The sequence below is a fragment of the Anopheles maculipalpis genome, chromosome 3RL (genome assembly GCF_943734695.1).
Source record: "Anopheles maculipalpis chromosome 3RL, idAnoMacuDA_375_x, whole genome shotgun sequence".
In the NCBI taxonomy this organism is placed as follows: domain Eukaryota; kingdom Metazoa; phylum Arthropoda; class Insecta; order Diptera; family Culicidae; genus Anopheles; species Anopheles maculipalpis.
The window spans coordinates 61,889,060-61,909,105 of record NC_064872.1 but is presented as its reverse complement, the minus strand read 5'-3'; the positions used below and the strand labels follow the sequence as shown (position 1 = coordinate 61,909,105).

Sequence of the window (20,046 nt, the reverse complement as noted above, 5' to 3'; positions counted from 1 at the left end):
TTAAACTGTTAAAAAATGTATTTTAATTTAAAATTATGGTAAAAAATTAAAACAAACACTTCTTTACAATTTATGGATGGAAAAAGAACAAAAATAAAAAAGTTCAAGTTGTCGGAATATTTTTCCGACACCGCCGTTCAAATCGACGAAACACTGTCCCAACTGTCACTGGGAGGTTCATCGATTCGTGTGGTTATATTTTTTTGATGAATCACAATCTCGCGCTCGCTGTAATTGGCTGCGAAGAGAAAAAAACAAGCTCCATATGCGCCACAGTGTGTGTGCGACAGTGTTCCAATGTGTGCGCGTTGTTTGTTTTCATCACAGATCCGTGCCATTTAGAGGCGAGGGTGAATAATATATCTACGTCGTGTGTATTTTTCCGTACCAGAAAACAGGTAGGCACAAAGCATCATCATATCCATTGTCCTGTTTCGCATCCTGCGTTACAGGGTAAAGATTTTCCATTCCACGGCGCGCGGATTGCGTTGGCTTTTTTTACTCTTTCTGACGAAATCCGTCATCCGCAGTAAAATGGTGCCACCCTTAACCGAACCGTGGGGTGAATGTCACAGTGCTTGTGGCGATCAAAGTGCGCGCAACCAGTTTTGATTGATAGTTTTTTTTTCGTTTCGCTTTTGCGAAACAATTCCGCTCGAGCTTATGTAAGTCCTGTGTGTGTGTATGTATGAGTGCATGTGTGTGCTTGGATTAGAATGTGAAGCCATCGATGGAAAATTTCTGTTTTTCACCAGCAGGCACTGACAAAAGTAGAACGAGTGCAGAAGTAGGGAAAAAACAAACATACACCAACACATACGCAACGTGAGAAGGCCGTCTTCCTGTTTGACGTCACGTATGTACATACACAGCGGGGCTGCCATTCGTAGTCAGCCTGGTGTGCGTGCTTGCGCGTGGTGGGGGAAGGAACCAACAACAAAAAAAAAAAAAAAAATCGCAACAGAAAGCAAAACGCATAAAATTCGGTTCCCTGTTTTATTATTGTCTCGATTGTTTACATGTGCGCTTGAAGGACAACTTTGGACACTTCTGGTACATCCAGTTGGGAAACGGAAATGTGTGTTGCTACTGCATCACCCCATAAAAGGTCACTAAAGTAGTCTGGTCACAGTGAGTCCTTTTCTGGAAATTTCCACTTCCTTCTTTCGCTGCGCTTAGCCGGAAGTGATAGGGTTGATGGCGCAAAATGCTTACAATGTTGTTTCAGAAAATGCCAAGGCATTGGTCAGACAATAATGATAAATTATTCATTTGTAAGCCTCATGTTGCTAAACTACGATCGTGTGCGTCCTACATAACATATATTTTGCTCATGTTCGTGATACGGGCAAATCAGCAATGAAACTCAGCAATTCAGCAATGAAACTCGAACTGCAAGTTTTGTAATAATTTCCTTTCCGTGTTTTTACAGAATAAATTGGCGTTTCAGTTTCAGTAGAATTTAATAGAGAACATCTAGTAACAAACGAAGCAACCAAATTGTTACACCAACTGACGGTAATGTGAGAGATTGCTGCTTTTACCACTAATCACCTCCTTAAGGTAAGGGTTATTAGAATTGCATCACCTAATTCAACGCTTTTCCCTATATACTGATAAAATATTTCCCCTTCAAGCTTTCAAAGAGAAAAGCAAACAGTAATGGCTTCCGAAATAGATGAGCAGCTACGGCTGGAAGATACGCTCAAAACGTTCCGGCAACTTCGCGCCGATCCGTCGGCAAACAGCAAAACTACGACCATACCCGGCAGGAATCCCTTTCGCGCGGAACTGGACAGTGCAAGCGAAACACGCGCAAAAGACCGCCAGTTGATAAGGAAAATTTTCGGCAATCGTTGTGAGTGTGGTGCCGAACGGACACCCATCACGGCGACCACTGGGCAGCATTATGCCAAACATCATGGCGCATCGATGCATCTCGAGCACAGCATCCGGAATCAGCCCACCTTCAAGCACAAGCATCGTTCCGATCGAAAGACGATCGTACGCGACTCCATGCTGCGTAACATCGGCAAATGTGTGCACCAGAATCTACGCAAACTGCACGACGGAAAGGTGGCTGGTGCGGGTGGAACTGCGTCCGGTACACTGCTAAAACCATCCCTCTCGGAGACCAATCTCACCAAATGCTTCGGCAACGAGGCTAGTGATGATATGCTTGATTTTAGGTTACTGATTACACAGTGCAACGAACTGTCGCTTGTGTCGGGTGGGGCCGGCAGTTCGGTGGGTCCAAGCTCATACCGGCCGACGGACACGGAGGTGCCTAACTACACGCACAACAGTTTCCGGGCGCTCCGTACGACGGAACTTACCTGGCAGCAGCTTAGCCGAACGACGGTCAACGCAAGGCACAACCGGAAGCGGCAGCTAAAGAAATCCAACAGTACCTCATCGCTGGACAGTGACGGCAGCAGTGTGGAGGTGAACTTTAAGGGCAGCGGTACACGCTGCGGTTCCTCGCAGGGTAGCGGGATTGCGATCGATAGCGATGGATTGGCCATGGCTTCACTGTTTCCCGCGCTGCCCTCAGCAGGTGCTGTGTCTGGGGTTGGTAACTCGGCGCTCGTCTCGAATGGCGGCTCGAATGCATCATCCACTTCCTCGTCAGCTGCAGCGTCCTGTTCGCAGCAGGCACGCCTTAACGCTATGCCCTGTGATGTGACGATCGACGAGATGGCCAGTTATTTCGAAACGCTCGTTTACATCCCGAAGAAAATGTCCACCATGGCGGAGATGATGTACATCTAAAGAGGGTAGAAAGGAGGCTTACCATACACATACACAAATAGGTTCGTTTGGTCGGTTGCTGTCCCCGCATAGTAACTTCCGAGGGGGACTTATTTTTTTCTTTACGTTTCGTGTCGGTGTCCTGTACATTTATTTAACTTTCCTTTTTTGGGTGTTAGCATTATCGTGTCCTGGCCGTTACCTTTGCCAGCCAAATGTGGAAGTTTAAATTAAAGGAAAACTAAAATTTACTCGTAGCAAATCTAATAATTTGAAATACTACCTGTATTCGTAGGCTCGCTCCTCAAAATGCAAAGCAATGTGGGAGAAAGATAAGGTTTAAATTAGTCAACAATACATACTCTTGGAAAATGGTAATATGAATTAGTTTAAAATTGGCTCGCCATCACCATATGTTCTACCTTGATACACGGACTCACACTTCTCCACTTGACTGACAGGAAACGGTTGAATGTGAAGCAATTGTATAGTGATAGAAACGGTTAGCAAAATACGTTTTATTTAGAATTGCTGCTCTGAACAAATTTCTTTCGCCAGTGTCTATATGCCTAATATGGAGGAGCCGTACGTGATATGTGTGTTTTGTTGTGCCCACGTGTTTAAAGTTACTTCCGGTAAGACATACGAGAACGGAAGAAGGAGTGAGTCTTTGTCCGCGTTATCATCGACCCAATGCTACTCGTTTGTGAAACGGTAATGGTGAAATTTTAATGGGAAATCCCTTTTAAGTTGAATCCCGCATCCTGTAGCATAAGCCTTCCTTCCCACACATTTAATTGCAGTCCTCCTCATAACCCATTTATCGTCGATCTTTGCCCACGATCAATAATAACTCTAGTGAAAGTGTATTTTTGCCCTACTACTACTGCTACTATCAATTTAACGAGGTATTTTTTTGTTCTCTGTCTTTAGTTGTAAGATTGTATTTTACCCTATCGCTCGTGTTTTTTATATGCCACACCAGTCATACTATGTGCTGTAGTAAACCAATAACGTGTCTCTCTTCTAATCGAAGTGCGCAGCTTAGAAGCATGAATATGTATATTGTAAGAAAGGAAACGAAACGGGAAAGAAGTAGAGAGAGAGAGAGAGAGAGAGAGAGAGAGTGAGAGAGAGAGAGAGAGAGGCCCAGGGAGAAGGGGACATATGTAGATCGAATTTATTAAATCGTTCTTCATTTTGTAATGATTGTTTTACTGAATAAAGGAAGCATATGATTCCAGGTTAAAAATGGTGTTACATTTTTTGTCCTGCTGTTTGAAGGATTCCGAATTCGAATGGGCAGTACGGTTGAGGTTGATTATCCAGCTACAGTTATAATGAAGAAAGCGTCAAGGGAAGGGAGCCAGTAATGGCAGGTCAATAGAAAGGTTATAGGTTAACATCATTTATTAGATCTTCACCGTGCTGCAAATCTTCGCAAAGATGGTAAAATACTGTACGACATATTAAAAGAAATCACCCTTAATATGGACTGAAAGTGAGCATCTTCTTTTAGGGAAGACAGAGCGTAGAAAGCTGTGAAGACCGCTTTCATGATCTTCGACGTCATGTAACGGTAATTGTAGCAGACGGCCACAACGATCTCCACAATTTTGAAAAGGAACTCTGCAGCAAAAAGCTGTATTACTGGTATGGGAAGGTGATCTTCAACAAAATGTCTTGAATAAACAATTTCTTCATCGCTCCGATACTAAAAAAATCATGGTGCTAAGAGCAGCCGGAGAAGAAGACTACAGATGCACTCGGCAGTACTGTGGTAGGTTAACCTATGAGAAAAAAGGGTTCTAGGAGTCTCGTCAAAGGGATCTCGGCAACAGAGTAGTTTTATTTTTCGCTGTGGCAAGCCATATAATGTTCAAGTATCCAGGATTTACCAGATTCCGCCATGAAATACAAAACCAAAGTCACACCCAGCGTATAATTATGTTAAATGCGTGATAACAGTTGTTGATCAAGGGCAACCTTCTCTCCTACGGAAATTAGCGAATCTCCTAGAACGTGACTTACTCCCTTTTGTTCCAACCAAAAATTACTGCCGTCGACGCTCAACGAAAATGATTTCTCCACTACAGAAATAAACGCTTTCTTCAACGTCTGAACATCTGTGCGTCATAAGTCCAGCTTAACCAGAAGTACACCTAGCAGAAGTACAGCAGAAGTGATCTTCTCCCCTAAGGAAGCTGGGCATCTCAACGAGTATCATCCGTTTTTCAGAATCTGACCCCAATGCAAGCTAATCGTCATCAACTATCGGACAAGAAGATGTTAAGATTTGTGAAAGTATAATACTTCTGATATAGCACTTCCTTTACAATTGTTTTTTTTTCTCATTCTAAACCTATGACGAACTGCTCAATTATACATATAATGGACAACCACATACTCGACCACATATATACTTGCTTGCGGTTAAACCTGAAAAGTAATGACTGTAACCAACCTAACAATCTCTGAAAAACTTCTTATCCACGTTGGACCGGAAGATCCTCACAAGGGTTTTTATCCCTATGTATGATTGACATATACCCGGCTAGGGGTAAAATCTAGTCAAGAAAGCTAGAAATAGCCGGCAGAGAGCTTACGAGGTTATAAATCCATAGAGGATTGTTTAACGGTAAGTGGTGTAAGCGGCCGTGGGGTAGGGCCCCGAGCTGGTAAGAGACCCCGAATCCACAAAGAACCATCGGTGAGATGGTCATATCTTGAGAATAGTACGGGACGACCTCAACCCTTAAAATTAAGGTGTGGTGTAGCCTCACATTGAGATGGAGTGATGACTAGGATATACGATTGGCAGTAAATAAATGTAATTTAAATTGAAATAAAACAACTCCTACCTTTTTCTTTACAACATTTTTGTTTAATGTTATCTACATTTTTTATTTACAAAAGACATCAAATGCAGTTGATACGCACGTTCCTGTATAGGCTTAGCAGAAAGCGTTCCATAGCCCCGCGAAGGACAACGACAAATTCATTGCGCTGTTTTTAGTTCCAGTTTGCTGCAGTTAGATCTTAATGCATGGTTTGGCACGTTTCCGTTTTGCACCTTGCTTCACAGTTTTGGTGCCCGCTTTCTCTCTCTTCTCCATTTACCGACCCCGAGTGTGTGCAAGAACGGCAGTAAGAAGGGTGTTTGTTTTTATAATATAAAATAAATATTGTTCTCCCAGCCCTAGTAAAGTCTTTTTTGTGACAACCGTAGTTTACAAGTAGCCCTTTTCTGTTGGCGGTAAACAGGGTATATGGTACGCTCTTGACCCTCGAATCTGTCTGTCTTGAGGTGTAAGGTTCTGGTATGAGTTTTGTTGGTTCTTTGCAACACAGGAAGGGAACTCATACGCGAGCATACGCAGCACGACGGACATCGTTTCGAGTGAAGTTAAAAAAAAAGATTTGTCTATCTTATGACTTGTTTGTACAGACTTTTAAAACAGTGTCGACGCATGGCCTTCCCATCATCTGCCAGCCTGCCGGCTACAGTGCACCATAGATGGGTTCCGTGTACAGCACCGGTGTCGCACTGCCATAGATATCGGATCCAACGATGCGTTGCGAGTTAATCGTTGATCGAACTTGACTTTTGTACCTGTAAAATGAAGTAGTTTTAATGTTTGACGTTAAAAAATACACTTTACCAAACACTTACCTTTTTGCGAGACAACACGCCGTCATGGTGGAGGCAAACGCGGCAAACCCTATCAATCCCGCCAGTATCACCAGCCAGGTACCGGACGAAGCAATCAGTGCAGTGGCGGGTGCTTTCTTACCTACCGCACAAGAATCGATCTTGTGCACCGAATACCGATGATAAACGTCCGCCAGCGTTTCTTTCATCTCTGCCCCATCCATGATGCGCATCATCTCCACCGGAGTTAGCGCGGATCCGTGGCGCGTTAGCTGGAAGCAGGAACTCGTCGAACTAAAGTCGAGACTGTGGTCCGGATGGCTAAGTACCTGTGCATCGAACACCGATAGTTCGAGGTTGGATTCGGCCAACCGTTCCTGCATGTCGGCCGTGAAGCGATCCAGCACGCCACTAACCTCGGTCGGTGGCCGGGAGAACACAAAGCGTAACAGTGACTTGTCGCGTATCACGAAGATCTTCATCTGCGTTTCACTGATACGATCCGCGTCGTCAGAGTTGGACGCACGGATGCTGAGCTGGAAGTAACCATCGACAAAGTTGGACATACTGCGTGTTGTCCGTATCTCGGCAGTGTCTGCATTCAGGCTAAACACAGCGCTGTAGTCTTCGGTTTGATTGTCCCGCCTATAGAACTGTGGCACAAAGGTGATGCTTTGGATCGAGTAAACAATCGGCCGTGCGGTGGGATCTTCATCGAACGCACGTCCATTCGCGATCGGTGTATCGATCGGGACGTTATGCCGGATGCCGATGGTTTGATTTTCGCGCTCAAACTTTGGTGCATGATCATCGATGTCTACCACGCGGATTAACAGTTGCTGCTGGGATTTATCGTGCCGATTGTAACTCTCGTGCATTAGTTGATCAGGCACGGTGTTGTGTTTGAAGCAGCGGATCGTTAGACGGATCGATTCGAGGGTTTCGCGATCGAGAGGTTTGGTAGTGCGTAGGATCGCTACATTATCTTCCGTGCGTGTGACATTGAACAGACCCAGCTCGTTACCCTCGATGATCGTGTAGTCGATCGCACCGTTCGGACCAATATCTTCATCCAGCGCGGAAATGTTCCCGACGATCGTACCGGCCGGTTGTTCCTCGAGCACCTGCAGCTCGTACGGTTGCGACTCAACTTCACGCACAAATCGGGGCTCGTGATCGTCGATGTCGAGAACGTTAATGCGCAGTACGACGGTGGATGCTTGTGGAGGTTCACCCATGTCGCTTACCTCGATGATCACGTTGTATGCTGATTTCATTTCACGATCCAATGAACGGGTTGTGGTGATAAGTCCCGTTTTCGCGTTGATGCTGAACGATTTCGCATCCTCGATGTCGGATTGGATGCGATAGCGCAAGGTGCCGCTTGGTGTGGCCGGACTGTCCGGATCGCTGGCAATCACCTGGAAGACTGGTGCGCCAACCGTTGCGTTCTAGAAGGGGATATCCCAGGGTAAGTACTTTAAATTATCTAGGAACTCTTATCAAGTACACAGAGAGACTTACCTCGGTAACGTTAGCCGTTTGTCCGACCTGCGGTGCAATGAAGAACGGAATGCCATCATTCGCACTGATGTCCCCAATGTACAGCGTGAAGGACACGTCATTGTAGAGAGAACTTTGCTTTGGTAGTTGATTCCCACTGTCCTGTGCCCGGATCACTAATTCGTATGGTTCAGATCGTCCCTTACCCGTGAGCATTGCTTTCGTTTTAATTTCTCCCGTTTTAGCGTTTATTTGAAGAAGTCCTATAGAAATATGAATTGTTGGTTATAGTCACGTCAAGGACAGACTACTGCTGATCCCATTACTTACCATTAGCTTCACCCTCGTTCAGTATATCATATCGTACCTCCCCACCAAGACCCTCATCCGGATCATGTGCCGTGATCGCGATCACAAACGTGTCCACAAGTACGTTCTCCGGTATTACCGCCGTGTACGATCGCTGTCCAAAAATGGGTGCATTATCGTTCACATCCAGCACGTCTACAATAACTTCAGTTTTGCTCTTTTTTGCTTCCTGCGGACGGCCAGGGGCATCTTCCGCCACCACTACCAACTTCAGTACCGATTGCTTCTCGCGATCTAGCACCTGTGCCGGAGCAATCCTTATTTCACCCGTGCGATTATCGATCGTGAAAAGATTGGAGTGTGAACCGAACAAACTGTACGTGACGACATTATAGCCGAGCAGTGTGTCCTTCTCCGTTCGCACCGCATCCTGATCGGTCGCCTTTACCGTGGAAACGACATGTGGATGGCGATCCGATTCGAGGACTGTAACGCGGTATGAGTCACGGTCGAAAACTGGTGCATTATCGTTAACATTCTCGACGGTTACATTAACGTAGGCCAGCGAGTGACGCTTTCGGTTGCTAGTGATGGCTTTGACGACAAAGTCGATCGTAGTTTTGTTGTATGTTTCGTAGTCTAAGCGCTGCCGAAGCATAACTTCGCCGGTACGTTCGTTCAACCCAAAGAACCCATCCACATCGGGCATTACGAGTTCAAAGTCTGTGATCGGTACGTCGGATACGGGATCATCTGCCTCAATCCGGAACACCACACTACCGACAGGCGCTTCTTCCTTCACCTTTACCTCAATCTTGGGACGCACCGTGGACCATCCTTTGTTTTTGAACAGAGGGTTAGTGTCTTTGAACGATTGTATGTAGAGCGTCACTTCGGTTTGATCGAACTGCTGTTCGGGGTGTAATTCCGCCATCGTATCGGTGGCTTTCACGGTGAGCGTTATCACTGCGGCGTAGTTGTAGTTGAGCGTATTGTTCACGAAAATCGTTCCATCATCCGGATCGATGCGGAATGCTTGGCGGTAGTCGTAGGTGGAAGTCGTCAGCAGTGGAATACCTCCTTTAGTGACGGCCGTGATCGGTTCGATAAGGGTGTACTCAATTTTGGCATTCAAATCCGTATCCTTGGCAGTAACGCGCAAAACCTCCGAATCGATAGGGCTCCGCTCGGACACGTACGCGGTGTAGGTTTGTTGGGGGAATCGGGGTGGTTTATCGTTAATGTCCTGTATCTTAACGTGCACTGTTGTGGTGGCCGTCTCAGGGATGGGAAATCCTGCATCGATTGCATTCACGACGATCGCGTAGCTTTCCGGGTTGGTGTCACGGTCTAGGCGAGCTTCCCGCGTGACGGTTATAAGACCAGTGCTGTGAAAGGTAGAGTTGGGAAAGGATATAAATTAGTAATAATGAGCATATTGCACTCAGCAAAGTTCATATACTTACTGATCATCAATCTCGAAGTTATCACTAGCACCCACAATCTTGTACCGCAGAAGCTCATCCAATCCATCCGGATCGGTGGCACTGACCTGCGTCACATTGTACCCAGCTGAAGCATTCTCCGGTATGGTCGCTCGATAGGTAGGAGGTCCGGGAATGTCCCGGTTCGTAGCAGAGGCATGGCCTCTAAAGATAGGACGCTGATTGCCAGATAGTCCAACACGCACTAGTACACGTGTATCATTCTTGAGCGGTGGTACACCGTGATCCGTGGCAACAACTAGCAGCTCGTACTGACCACGATCCGTATCCATCGAGCTGACGGGGCGTGTAATCCTAATCTCTCCACTGTCTTGATCGACCGTAAACACATGCCCCGAGATACTATTTTCCGATTCAATCGTGTACGACACCCGTCCACCACCCTGCGTTGGTCCATCCACGTCAATGGCACGCACGAAGAACTGTGGCTCAAACTCAGTCGCACCTTCACGTATGGTGCGAGTATACTCCAGTGCTTCAAACGATGGATAGTTGTCATTCTCATCCATCACATCGATGAAGACATTTGCGTTCGTTTCCCGTCCACCACCATCCCTGGCAACCAGCGCCAAGCTGTAGCTCTTCTGCTCCTCATAATCTAACTGCCGTTCAACGTACAGTCCACCTTCGGTAGGATGCGTGCGGAAAAACTCCGCTCCAAAACCTTTCACTGCGTACGATAGCTGGCCAAACATACCGGCATCATGATCGGTAGCGCTTAGGTCCGCAATCTTGAAACCTTGCGGAGAATTTTCACGCACCTGCAGCGAATACGTTGACTGAGGGAAGGTGGGTGAGTTGTCATTGGCATCCTGCAGTCGCACCGTAACATTAGCAGCAGATTTCTCCTCACCATCGACCGAGGCCACTAGCTGGAAGCGGAACGTTTTGGCATCCTCACTCGGCACGTCATAGTCCAGGCGGGATGAATCCAACACCTTCACCACGATCGGTGTACGACCTTCGCCGTGCGTTGGGACAACACCAAAAACACCTTCCGAATTTTGAATATTACGTAGCGCGAGGGTATAGCGACTGTTTGGGCCAAGATCCCGATCCGTCACTACGATCGCTAGCCCCGGTAGTGGTGTATCCTGCTCGAGGTTCTCCGGGATCGAAACTTCGTACGATGGCTGACTAAACTCGGGGACGTGATCGTCTACATCGGTCAGCACGATCGTGATCTGTGAGGTGGTTGAATCACCCGGCAGCTCGTTGTTGATCAGTTCCGTTGCACGGATAGTGAATGTGTACGCACCTCCATTCTGTGTAATGATGGGATCTTCACGATCGAGTGGTTTTCCGGTGGTGATCAGCTCGGCTACTCCCGACCGTGGATGACCAATGTAGTGCAATCGGAAGTGACCCATCGGTTCATTTTCGAGCATAAGCATCAGTGGATTGGGACTGCCAGTATCACCATCGGTCGCGTTGATAGTAAGTACTCGCGTACCCTCGATCGTGTTCTCGGGAATGGTGGCCGAATAGGGTGCATTAATGAAAATCGGTGGCTGATCCTGCACATCGAGGATAGTGATCGCAACGGAAGCAACTGCACGCAGTGAGTTCGTTGGTGAACCATCCCGTGCCTGGATGGTGAGAATGTAAGAGGGTCTCGTTTCAAAGTCCAAAGCACGACGCAACTCGATCCACGCACCAAACTTTCCTTGAGCGATCTTCTCCGTGTGGACGGTGAACACTTCACAGATATCGTCCGCACCCTTGGTGGGATCCTGATAGCAGCTGAAGGTAAGTTCTGCGTTCGTTCCCTCATCCTGATCGGTTGCAATGATGTCCGGAGTTACTGTGACGTTGCTGCCCGGTTTCGTGGATTCGCTAATCGTTGCACTGTACGGGCGGCCTATGAAGACCGGTGGATTGTCATTGTAGTCCCGGATGGGGATTTCCCTTCTTAATGAGACTGTGTTCGGTTCGGTTCCTAGGATACCTTCGTCTAGTTATGCGAAAGTATGTAAGAAAAGAGAGTGAGAGAGTATGTAACGACGCTCGATATACGACCTAACGGGAACGGGCTAATGAAACATTACTCACCAGTAAGGCTTATGATGACTTCTACCGTGTCCTGCTGTTCCCGGTCCAGTGATTGCCGTAACCGCACAACGCCACTGTCACGATCGACACTAAATACAGGTCCGGAGATACTGAAGCGTAACTTACTGCCCTCGGGGTCAACACCTGCAGCAAAACAAGAGGCACGATACGATTAGAACACATTAGCACACCAGCAGTGCTTCTAACGGAGGTTTTAGCAATGCTCCACTTCTTACGACAAAAATGGTTTTATTGCGGCATCGTTATACAGTGCGGTGGAAAATGGAACAGATAATTGACATTAGCATCAGGTAAGTCTGAGTCGCAAAAAATATATCCCGTGCCACGAAAACAACACAAGCGTGCAGAGAATTCTTAGTAGCAGAACCATCGATCGGTGGTCGACTTCTAGGTCGGTCACATGGGCCACATGCTGGATCATTTTAATTCGTTGCGAAAGCCTACACGCTGCTATTTGCGTGGAAAATACGGGAAATGGGCGTAACGCACGAGGTGATGACGACTGGTGTTGAATGTTAATGTGCATCTTCATAGACTTTTAGTTTGTTTGGTTTTTTTGCGGCGTACGTAACATTTTGCGCTGGCAAAAGTGCATGAGAAATGGCACACTATTTGCAAGCGCATTCAATGATAAGCATGAGCAGTTTCACCATTTAGTGTGTTTCCGTTGGTTGATTTGTTGATCATTTTGGGGAGGTTTTATATGTAATAGGTTTCCAGCGTGTGTTTGTGGAGGAAACAATAGTAACTTTCATATTTTTTTCTTTTGTGGTTTAATTTCCAGGTGCTTTTTCTTTTGATGGGGTGATCCTTTTTTAATTTTTACATTAAACACATTATCATCAAGTAAATATTTTGATCCTTACGATCAGCTCTAGTCGTCAAACGATAATCTGACTAAAATTTATTTAATTATTTAATTATTTATTTATTGAATAATTCTATTCTCTGCCCCTGGGGTTTAACAATTAAGATTACACAATAACTAGGGTAGGTAGAAAAGGGATAGGAAAACATGTATGATGGAGGGTACAAGGCAATTGTGGAGACCATGAGGCCGAGAATGTCGAGATTTTACCCCAGGCAATGGAGAGAATACGAGGGCCCAGGGACATTGCAACAATGTCAAAATCTACGGAGTGGAAGTCTCGTAAATTTTCTCTCGACCCGCTCTAGTTTCTGCATAAAAGTAGTTCCAGCTGGAGTACGGATTACGCTGGGATAGTCTAAAGTTCTACTTTATTAACTTAATTATTAGCTTTATTAAGAACGGGGTTGATATATGCGTATAAAACGACATTTTCGCCCCAAGAACTTTGGTGCAGGAAACTCTACTTATTTGGGCGCCATATAAGGAGTAGTCCCAAAAGAAACAACACAACATTTTGGGGAGACACAGCACCAACCTATCGCACGAGCACCAAAAAGAAAAATCGTTCAGAGAGCTTTGCAGTCGGAAGACAATCTTCGTATACAAAAGGAAATAAGTATACTGTTGAAATACGAAAGGATAGACGCCTAAAATTAGGCAACCAAAAAGCATTGCCATTGATTAACTGGATTTAAAAAAAACATAAGCGATGAAAACGACTTGTTTTTTAAATTTTATTTTTAAAATAGTTAAATCGGTCACTTGCCTGTAACATGTAACTTAATGAGTAAATTTAATTCAAAGATTAGCCCTTTTGTTTCTATTTTGCACACTTGCATACGCTTTGTACGTGACACGATGATGGACGAATCATTTGCCTCGGTTGTTTACGATTGTTCAATAGCACGTGACTAATGACAGCTATTGTTTTTTCGTCTTTAATAGTCAGTAGAGCTCCTTTAGTTAGGGGTCTTTATCATTTTGTTGCTTCTTTGTAAAGATAATAAAGCAGGATGGACAAGAGTTCAGCTGGGAAATTGATTAGATTTTGTCTTTTTCACGTCAATACCTTTCTCTTCGACTATCACCACCGAACTTAAGGTGGGGTTATATTTATCATTCTGTGAAAAAAAGCAGATCGTCTCCAGCTCTGCATATAGGGAATTCCGTCAACTCATTCCACATTGTCCTAACTTGGCCGTGGGAACACAAGCGTCAAACGGGCTGCGTGTATCCATTTTCCGACCACATAAACTGGCCCGGGCTGCGTGTAACGCGTTGATATTTTCCAACAACGTGACAGCATGAATAGAAAATGGTTTAAGCTATAGCGACAGAGAGTCAGAATGAAACAGGTAAGAGACAGAGAGAAAGAGAGAGAGCGCGAGAGCACGAAACCCGATATGAGCTGAGCTACTTTTTTGCACTGCTGCAGGCTACCAAGTCTACCCACCTGATAGAGGTGTGTCTAGCGGGGAATGGTTTGGGCCATGCCTTCGGCCCTAAAACACTAGCACTGAACTTCGCGCCGTCTGTTACGACCTTGGTTGGGTTCAACGCTGCATAAGGGAATGTAGATATAGGCCACCTAAGATGAATGTTTTGCTCAACACTTCAACTTCACTGCTCGATTACGTTCGAGAATGAAACGTGTCAGAACAAGCGGTGTAGTAGGTGAGTAGCTTCAGAAGGTCACTGGCGCACTGCTGTTCAGAGATTCTGAAGCGAAAGGCGATCATGCTTGTGGTCATACACCATGCTGACCATACACACAGGTAACCTTTGCGGATTGTACCTAAACGGTCACGGCAGAGTTTGTGGGAAACATTTCCACAAGAGTATATAAATGATCCTCTTGCGTTGTAGGTACACACGATCTGTATCACCTCCAGAGCTTCATCATTTCATTAAGTGCGAGGGACATTTTGAGGAGGTTCACTTTCGATTTTTTTCTAATGAGTCCACACGGGTTTCCTTCATGGTAGATTAAAGATTGCTCATCAAACGATCGGAGTGGAAGATGCATTCGTGAAACGTTAATGGACACTGGCGCGAAGCCTAAACTGTGGGGCCTAATGGAAGTCGTTGGGTAATTGAGATAGGCAATACACACACACATACTCACGAGAAAAAGTGTTTGACGCACCATCAAAAACCCTCGCTAACTGCTTGCTGATTAATTATTGTTTGAAAAGCTTTGCCTTGGAAAGCTTGAGGGGCCATGTCCAGTATGGTAGGTTGAAGAGTAAAGGCATAAAACTATGGAAATGTTCAAATATACTTTTGTTATGTGACTTATTCGCGACTACAAATTCTACTTCCTGCTTAATTCCATAGCAACACTCAACCTGACAGTTAATGCCCGTAGCCTACTTAGCTCCTTAGTATTTATTTCGCATCATTAGACACCGATCGCACACGGCACCGAAGGTTGTCGCTGTGCGTCTGGTGAACTTTTTCTTCAGCTTTCGAAAATCCCAAATCTATCGACGTCTCCGAAAGACGTTCCCTCCTGAGCCTGGGGAGGTAGAAAAAAAAAACGAAACAAAAGTGTTTTCTCCCGCAGGTCAGAAAACACATTCCGACAGTCAATTCCAGGGCCCTCGGTTTGCTGCTGTCCCATTCCGTTTGCTTCCCTCTATTCACAACAAGTGAAAGCATGGCGTTGACTCCACTACCTCTCTAACCTTCAAGCAGTTTTGTCTCCCGATTCCTCAAAACTCCCAGTCTCCAACGTTTCTTCGCGCGACCATTGTTTGTTGCCAGTGCAGCAGCAGCATGGTCGAGAAGCGATCCGCCAAGGCGACAATCAAATCGTTTCCAGCTGGTTTTGCAGCACCAGTTTCATTATCAAACCACCGGTTTGATGGGTGCTCTTCCTGACTTCGTCGGCGGAAGCTTTCTGACGTGACCTACTTCCGAGGTGAGTAGAAGAAGTGAAGATCTTTGTAGTGTTATTTCGTTTTCTTGCCGTCTGCTTTCCGATTTTTGGACGTTGCTTCGCTCGGTGGTGATCGTTCGTGACAGTTTTGGGACGATTGGCTGGATCGAGTTTCGATCGGAAGGGTTTTTCGAAATTGGTTCACAATGTGAATTACGGCACGCGAGAGAAGAGGGATGAAGCAAGACAAACAAATACCGGCATATTATTAGAAACTGAAGATAACTCCTCCCCGAACCGGGGAGGCCATTGGGTGGGTAATAAAAATGCATAGTCTCATCTGCTTGGGAGCCAGCTTCTCTAGGGCGCAGCATTCCGGTTTTACATCCAATTTCCCGTACTAACTTTCGTTAGTTTCATAGCGGCTCCCTACCGGTTTTGGTCTGTGGCTGATCCGTTAGATGATATAGTGGATTTTGATTTTCCATTTTCCATAGCGGCTTATGCTTCCTGCTCTGTTGCTACGGTATCAACTTTCGGAGCTACTTAAGCAAGTCCAGTAAGTCACCGTTTAAGATCGGTTGTCTGTGTCACAAATTTTTGCTTCAAGGCACATTACTCGCTGGCAATTATCCGTTACAAATACAGTGATGAGTGTTGGAACTTTTTTGGGGATAAATTGAAACATAAATCTCTTCAAATATAGCCACAATTTTAGTAACGGAAATACAATGCTCATCAATTTTTCAATTAGACAAAAAAGGAACAGATCACCGAATAACATAATTTTCCGCTTTTGTTTAGTCCATTAAAGTAACCGATCTTCAGCATTCTATTGGCAGTTGGGTTCGAAAATTGGGAAGCATTTTAATTAGCAAACTGTGTGCAATCTTCCAAACGGTAACGCTCCACGTTTGTGTATGTGTGTGTGTTTTGCTTTAGCAGAAAAATGCTAATTTCCTCTTCACAGCATCAATGTTTTCCCTCTCCATACGAACGAACGGTATGAATCGATTCAAACAAACCAAACGATCCCTTCGGTGTGAAGATCGCGATGTGGTGTAATTACACACGTACAACAGCATCGCCATTGATTTGGCAACCGACGATTGGGGCAATTTTTCCATTTCCTAATCAAAAACACACCACTAACCCACAAAAAAAAACGGTTATGCTTTAACGACGGCGTGTTTGCCCTGGCCACTGTGCCAAAACCAAAACGGGCACTTTTAAAGAGCAGGTGTGAAAAAAAACAGGGTATGATCATTCATCTTCGCTCGATCGTCAAACTGTCGGAGGGAGCGAGGACACTAAATGCACCAAGAAAACACATTCGGCACGCTCTGGCTGGCAAGAAAATGCACAATTATGCGATGAGTATGAGTCGGTTATGCAACACATTTTCCTCTCGTTTTCGGTGGCAGCTTATCGGAACGATCATTTGGACTAGATCAACGTTCCGCCTCCCCAAACACACACACACACACGCACATCAAACGCGAAAATGAAAATGAAAAATCTGAAAAAAAAACGTACAAACGTGAGCTTAATGAGTGGAGCAAATTTTCTGGAACCGATGCTCGTATCGTAACGGATCGAGAGTCCGACCAGTAAGGAGTGCTGCTCGATTTATCCGTACCATTTTCCAGTTTATCGATTTAACTGGTTTCAATCGATGAAGCAATTACTGCAAGCTTCCTCTTGCTTTGATAGTTCTATTTAGCTTTAGCTTCAGGTTGGGTGTTTAAATTTTTATATGCTTCTTTGCCGGCGTTCCCCATCCCATTCGTTGATTGATCCGATTCGCGGTGCATTCGTGCATTTGTTCAATCAATTTCCGGAGTGTACTGTGTGGCGAGAGAGATGAGTTTGAATTCAATAGTATGTAAGATGAATTTCACAATAGAAATGTCATATCGACACAGTTATTCTGTTGTTTTTTTTCTCTTCTGAGCACAAGAACTAAGCTGGTACATGTTTCCATTTTAATAGCTCTATGCGAGATCCATTTATAGGTTTGCAGCTATAATCATAAATCTGTTGTTTATGTGCAGCTTTTCAAGTATAACGTTTTTGTCAGACAATCGTTTCGACAATATCGTTTTTGTTTTGGTAAGGCAAGGTCTTTAGAGATTTTTTAGTATTGCTTCCACTTTCCTTAACTGCCCTTCTACCATCATGGCTGGAAGTGAAGCGCCAAAACTGGCTAAGTGGCAGCCCACTTACAGACCAAGTAAAAAGGACAAAACAAAAAATTGTAAAAAAATTTCTCACTCTCGTTTTGGTGTTACGAGCTATTGAGTCATACCAGTGGTTTATATGCTCGAAAAACTACCTAATACAGGATTCTATAGGATATTTTTGAATTTTATTTATATATATATTTTTTTGATCGTAAATTTAAATTTTTTAAGGACTTTTTTATTCATAAAGGACGGCCAGGTCGTATTGCTATTTGAGAAACACTGGAGTAGAGTGGAAAACCCCATTCGGTTTAACAAAGCTTAAAAATGTCTTGTCATCAGAGAAAATTATCTCCATGTAAAATTAATTTTTATTTATATTTGAGTTCAACGGCTCTCTGCTATATTGTCACAAGTAATAATCATGCGATGGTGGAAAAAAAATCATTAATAAAAAAGGAAAGTATGCTCGATATTTGACAATATTTTGTAAAACCCTGTAATGTTTTCCAGGTCCAAAATTAAGCGTCCAAATGTTTAAAACGGCCTCTGGTTTAAATATATTAAGTCTAAGAAGCAAAAAATGAACAGAGACCTCTCGAGTTTGTGGCGCTAAGAAAGAGAGGAAAAAATATTTAAAAAAATCAAAACTAAACCAGGGACTTAGAAGGCTTCTGGTCTTTCCAAAAAGCCATTAGAAATCATACCTTTCAAAATGAAAACATAAAAAAGTCGTGACCCTTTTTCGTGGGAGATCCCTCCCCTTTCCGCGTGCCTGTACAGCAGCCTAAATATATTTAAAGTTGATCACCATTTAAACGAAACTTCCGCTGGTACAGAACGATGACCATGAACTGTGGTGCGGATTATTAAAGCGAGGGAGAGTAATTTTCCCAGCCTAGGTTCGGCAGAAACATTTCACTTCCGTTCTCCTTTTTCTTACAGCAGATAGACCGGAATGTGTGGGGAAGACTGGTGTGGATGTAAAGCAATCGAGTGTGTAGCATTGTTTTCGCTGAAGAATCATCACCAGACCGTAACCAATTGCCGGACTTTAGGAGTGTAATGATACAAAGCGTCTCCGGTTCCGTGGTTGGAGATGTTGGAGAAGGGCAGTTGTGTGGGAAGTTGCATGCTGAACGAATGCCACAAACCAGATCAGGTTGTTAGCATTGTTTCGCTGCTTAAAAAGTGAAGTCGGTATTTAAGTTGACCGTCTTGTAGGACAGCTTGACAGAAGCTTTGGGATCTAAATGATATTTCAAAGAGTTTAAAAATGATTTTGAGTACTGAATAGTTTGAGTAGTTTTATAAAGTAGTTAGGAATGGGAAAGCTTTTCTGAAAAATTCTCTGTTTAGTTAACTTATTCCAGTTGACGTTATAATAATTAATCACCAGCTATCTTGATGACCTTTAGTCACAAATACGAAAAAGCACCGTAAAAGCCGTTGTCCTTTTAATTAAAAAATAAAAGTGAAATGAAGTTTGCACATTGCTCTGCTTCGCGTTCACAGATGGAAAGCAAACCATCAGGTCTCTCGACCTGTTCCCCAGATAATCCGGATATCTAACCGGAATTCGCCAACTGCATAATTAAATGAAACCAAGAGTGGCCGAAAAGCGTTGTGGTTGAATCATCTGTTTTTATTCCCTCGCTTTTCTTCTTCTTCTGAAGACAAATTTCAAACCACTTTGGCTAATTTTTTCTCCCCGGGAACTTACCACGCAACTGGTACACCACACTGCCGACCGGTGTGTTTTCGAGTAGACTGAACCGGGCCATGTCTCCGCTGCCCGGGATAAAGTGTGGCGTCCGGTTGATGATCTGTGCCTGGGCAACTTGCTGCAACAGCAACAATACCAGCAGCGAAACCAGTTTCACCCCCGGGTGCATCATTCTAGTGCACCGGTGCACCGCCATGGTTGTGTGGACGGCTCGCGCAGCAGCCGTACCGGTTCTGGAGGATGTCTGGTAGATGTTGGTGCCTGGTTGCGGTGTACACACAACCATTCACTCACAAACTACGCTACGCCTTCCGGAACTTTACTTTAACACTAACTCGTTATTTATTACGATCTCGAAAGGTTAATTCACTGTACCCGGGGACTCAGTGTGTAGACTTCACATCTGAGCCAACTTTATCCAATCGTAAGCAAGCCCACCTGCTGCTGTGTCATTCTGCGGGTCTGACTGATTGGTTTTCAAGATTTTCTTTCCACTAGCCCGCAGTTTTGTGCCTCGTTTCAACTTGTACCACTTCTTATCGCACTGTATTCACCGCAAAGCTTGCACACACTGCACGACGAAGCCCTAGAA

At 44.7% G+C, this 20,046-nt stretch overlaps 3 protein-coding genes across 3 annotated transcripts in view; 2 read left to right on the top strand and 1 right to left on the bottom strand.

The window, feature by feature from the left end:
- LOC126562617 (peroxisomal targeting signal 2 receptor) overlaps positions 1-20,046 on the top strand; it is a 491,929-nt gene that overhangs the window by 346,754 nt on the left and 125,129 nt on the right. The window lies entirely within an intron of this gene.
- Positions 1,653-2,789, top strand: LOC126562487 (uncharacterized). Its single transcript, XM_050219005.1, has one exon. It carries the CDS (start codon positions 1,663-1,665, stop codon positions 2,770-2,772), a length of 1,110 nt encoding a protein of 369 aa, XP_050074962.1. The 5' UTR covers positions 1,653-1,662; the 3' UTR covers positions 2,773-2,789.
- LOC126563495 (cadherin-23) lies at positions 6,253-19,650 on the bottom strand. The gene is made up of 7 exons (XM_050220138.1): positions 19,452-19,650; positions 11,773-11,916; positions 9,682-11,674; positions 8,237-9,603; positions 7,928-8,169; positions 6,425-7,854; positions 6,253-6,364 (listed from the first exon to the last, which is right to left on the bottom strand). Exons 1-7 carry the CDS (start codon positions 19,648-19,650, stop codon positions 6,253-6,255), a joined length of 5,487 nt encoding a protein of 1,828 aa, XP_050076095.1.

Coding starts and splice junctions, on each gene's coding strand:
- LOC126562487 (XM_050219005.1), top strand. CDS start 1,663: ATGGCTTCCGAAATAGATGAGCAGCTACGGCTGGAAGATACGCTCAAA.
- LOC126563495 (XM_050220138.1), bottom strand. CDS start 19,650: ATGGCGGTGCACCGGTGCACTAGAATGATGCACCCGGGGGTGAAACTG. Junction 8,170..8,236: donor GAACGAGGGTGAAGCTAATG/GTAAGTAATGGG, acceptor ATATTTCTATAG/GACTTCTTCAAATAAACGCT. Junction 6,365..6,424: donor GCGTGTTGTCTCGCAAAAAG/GTAAGTGTTTGG, acceptor TTCATTTTACAG/GTACAAAAGTCAAGTTCGAT.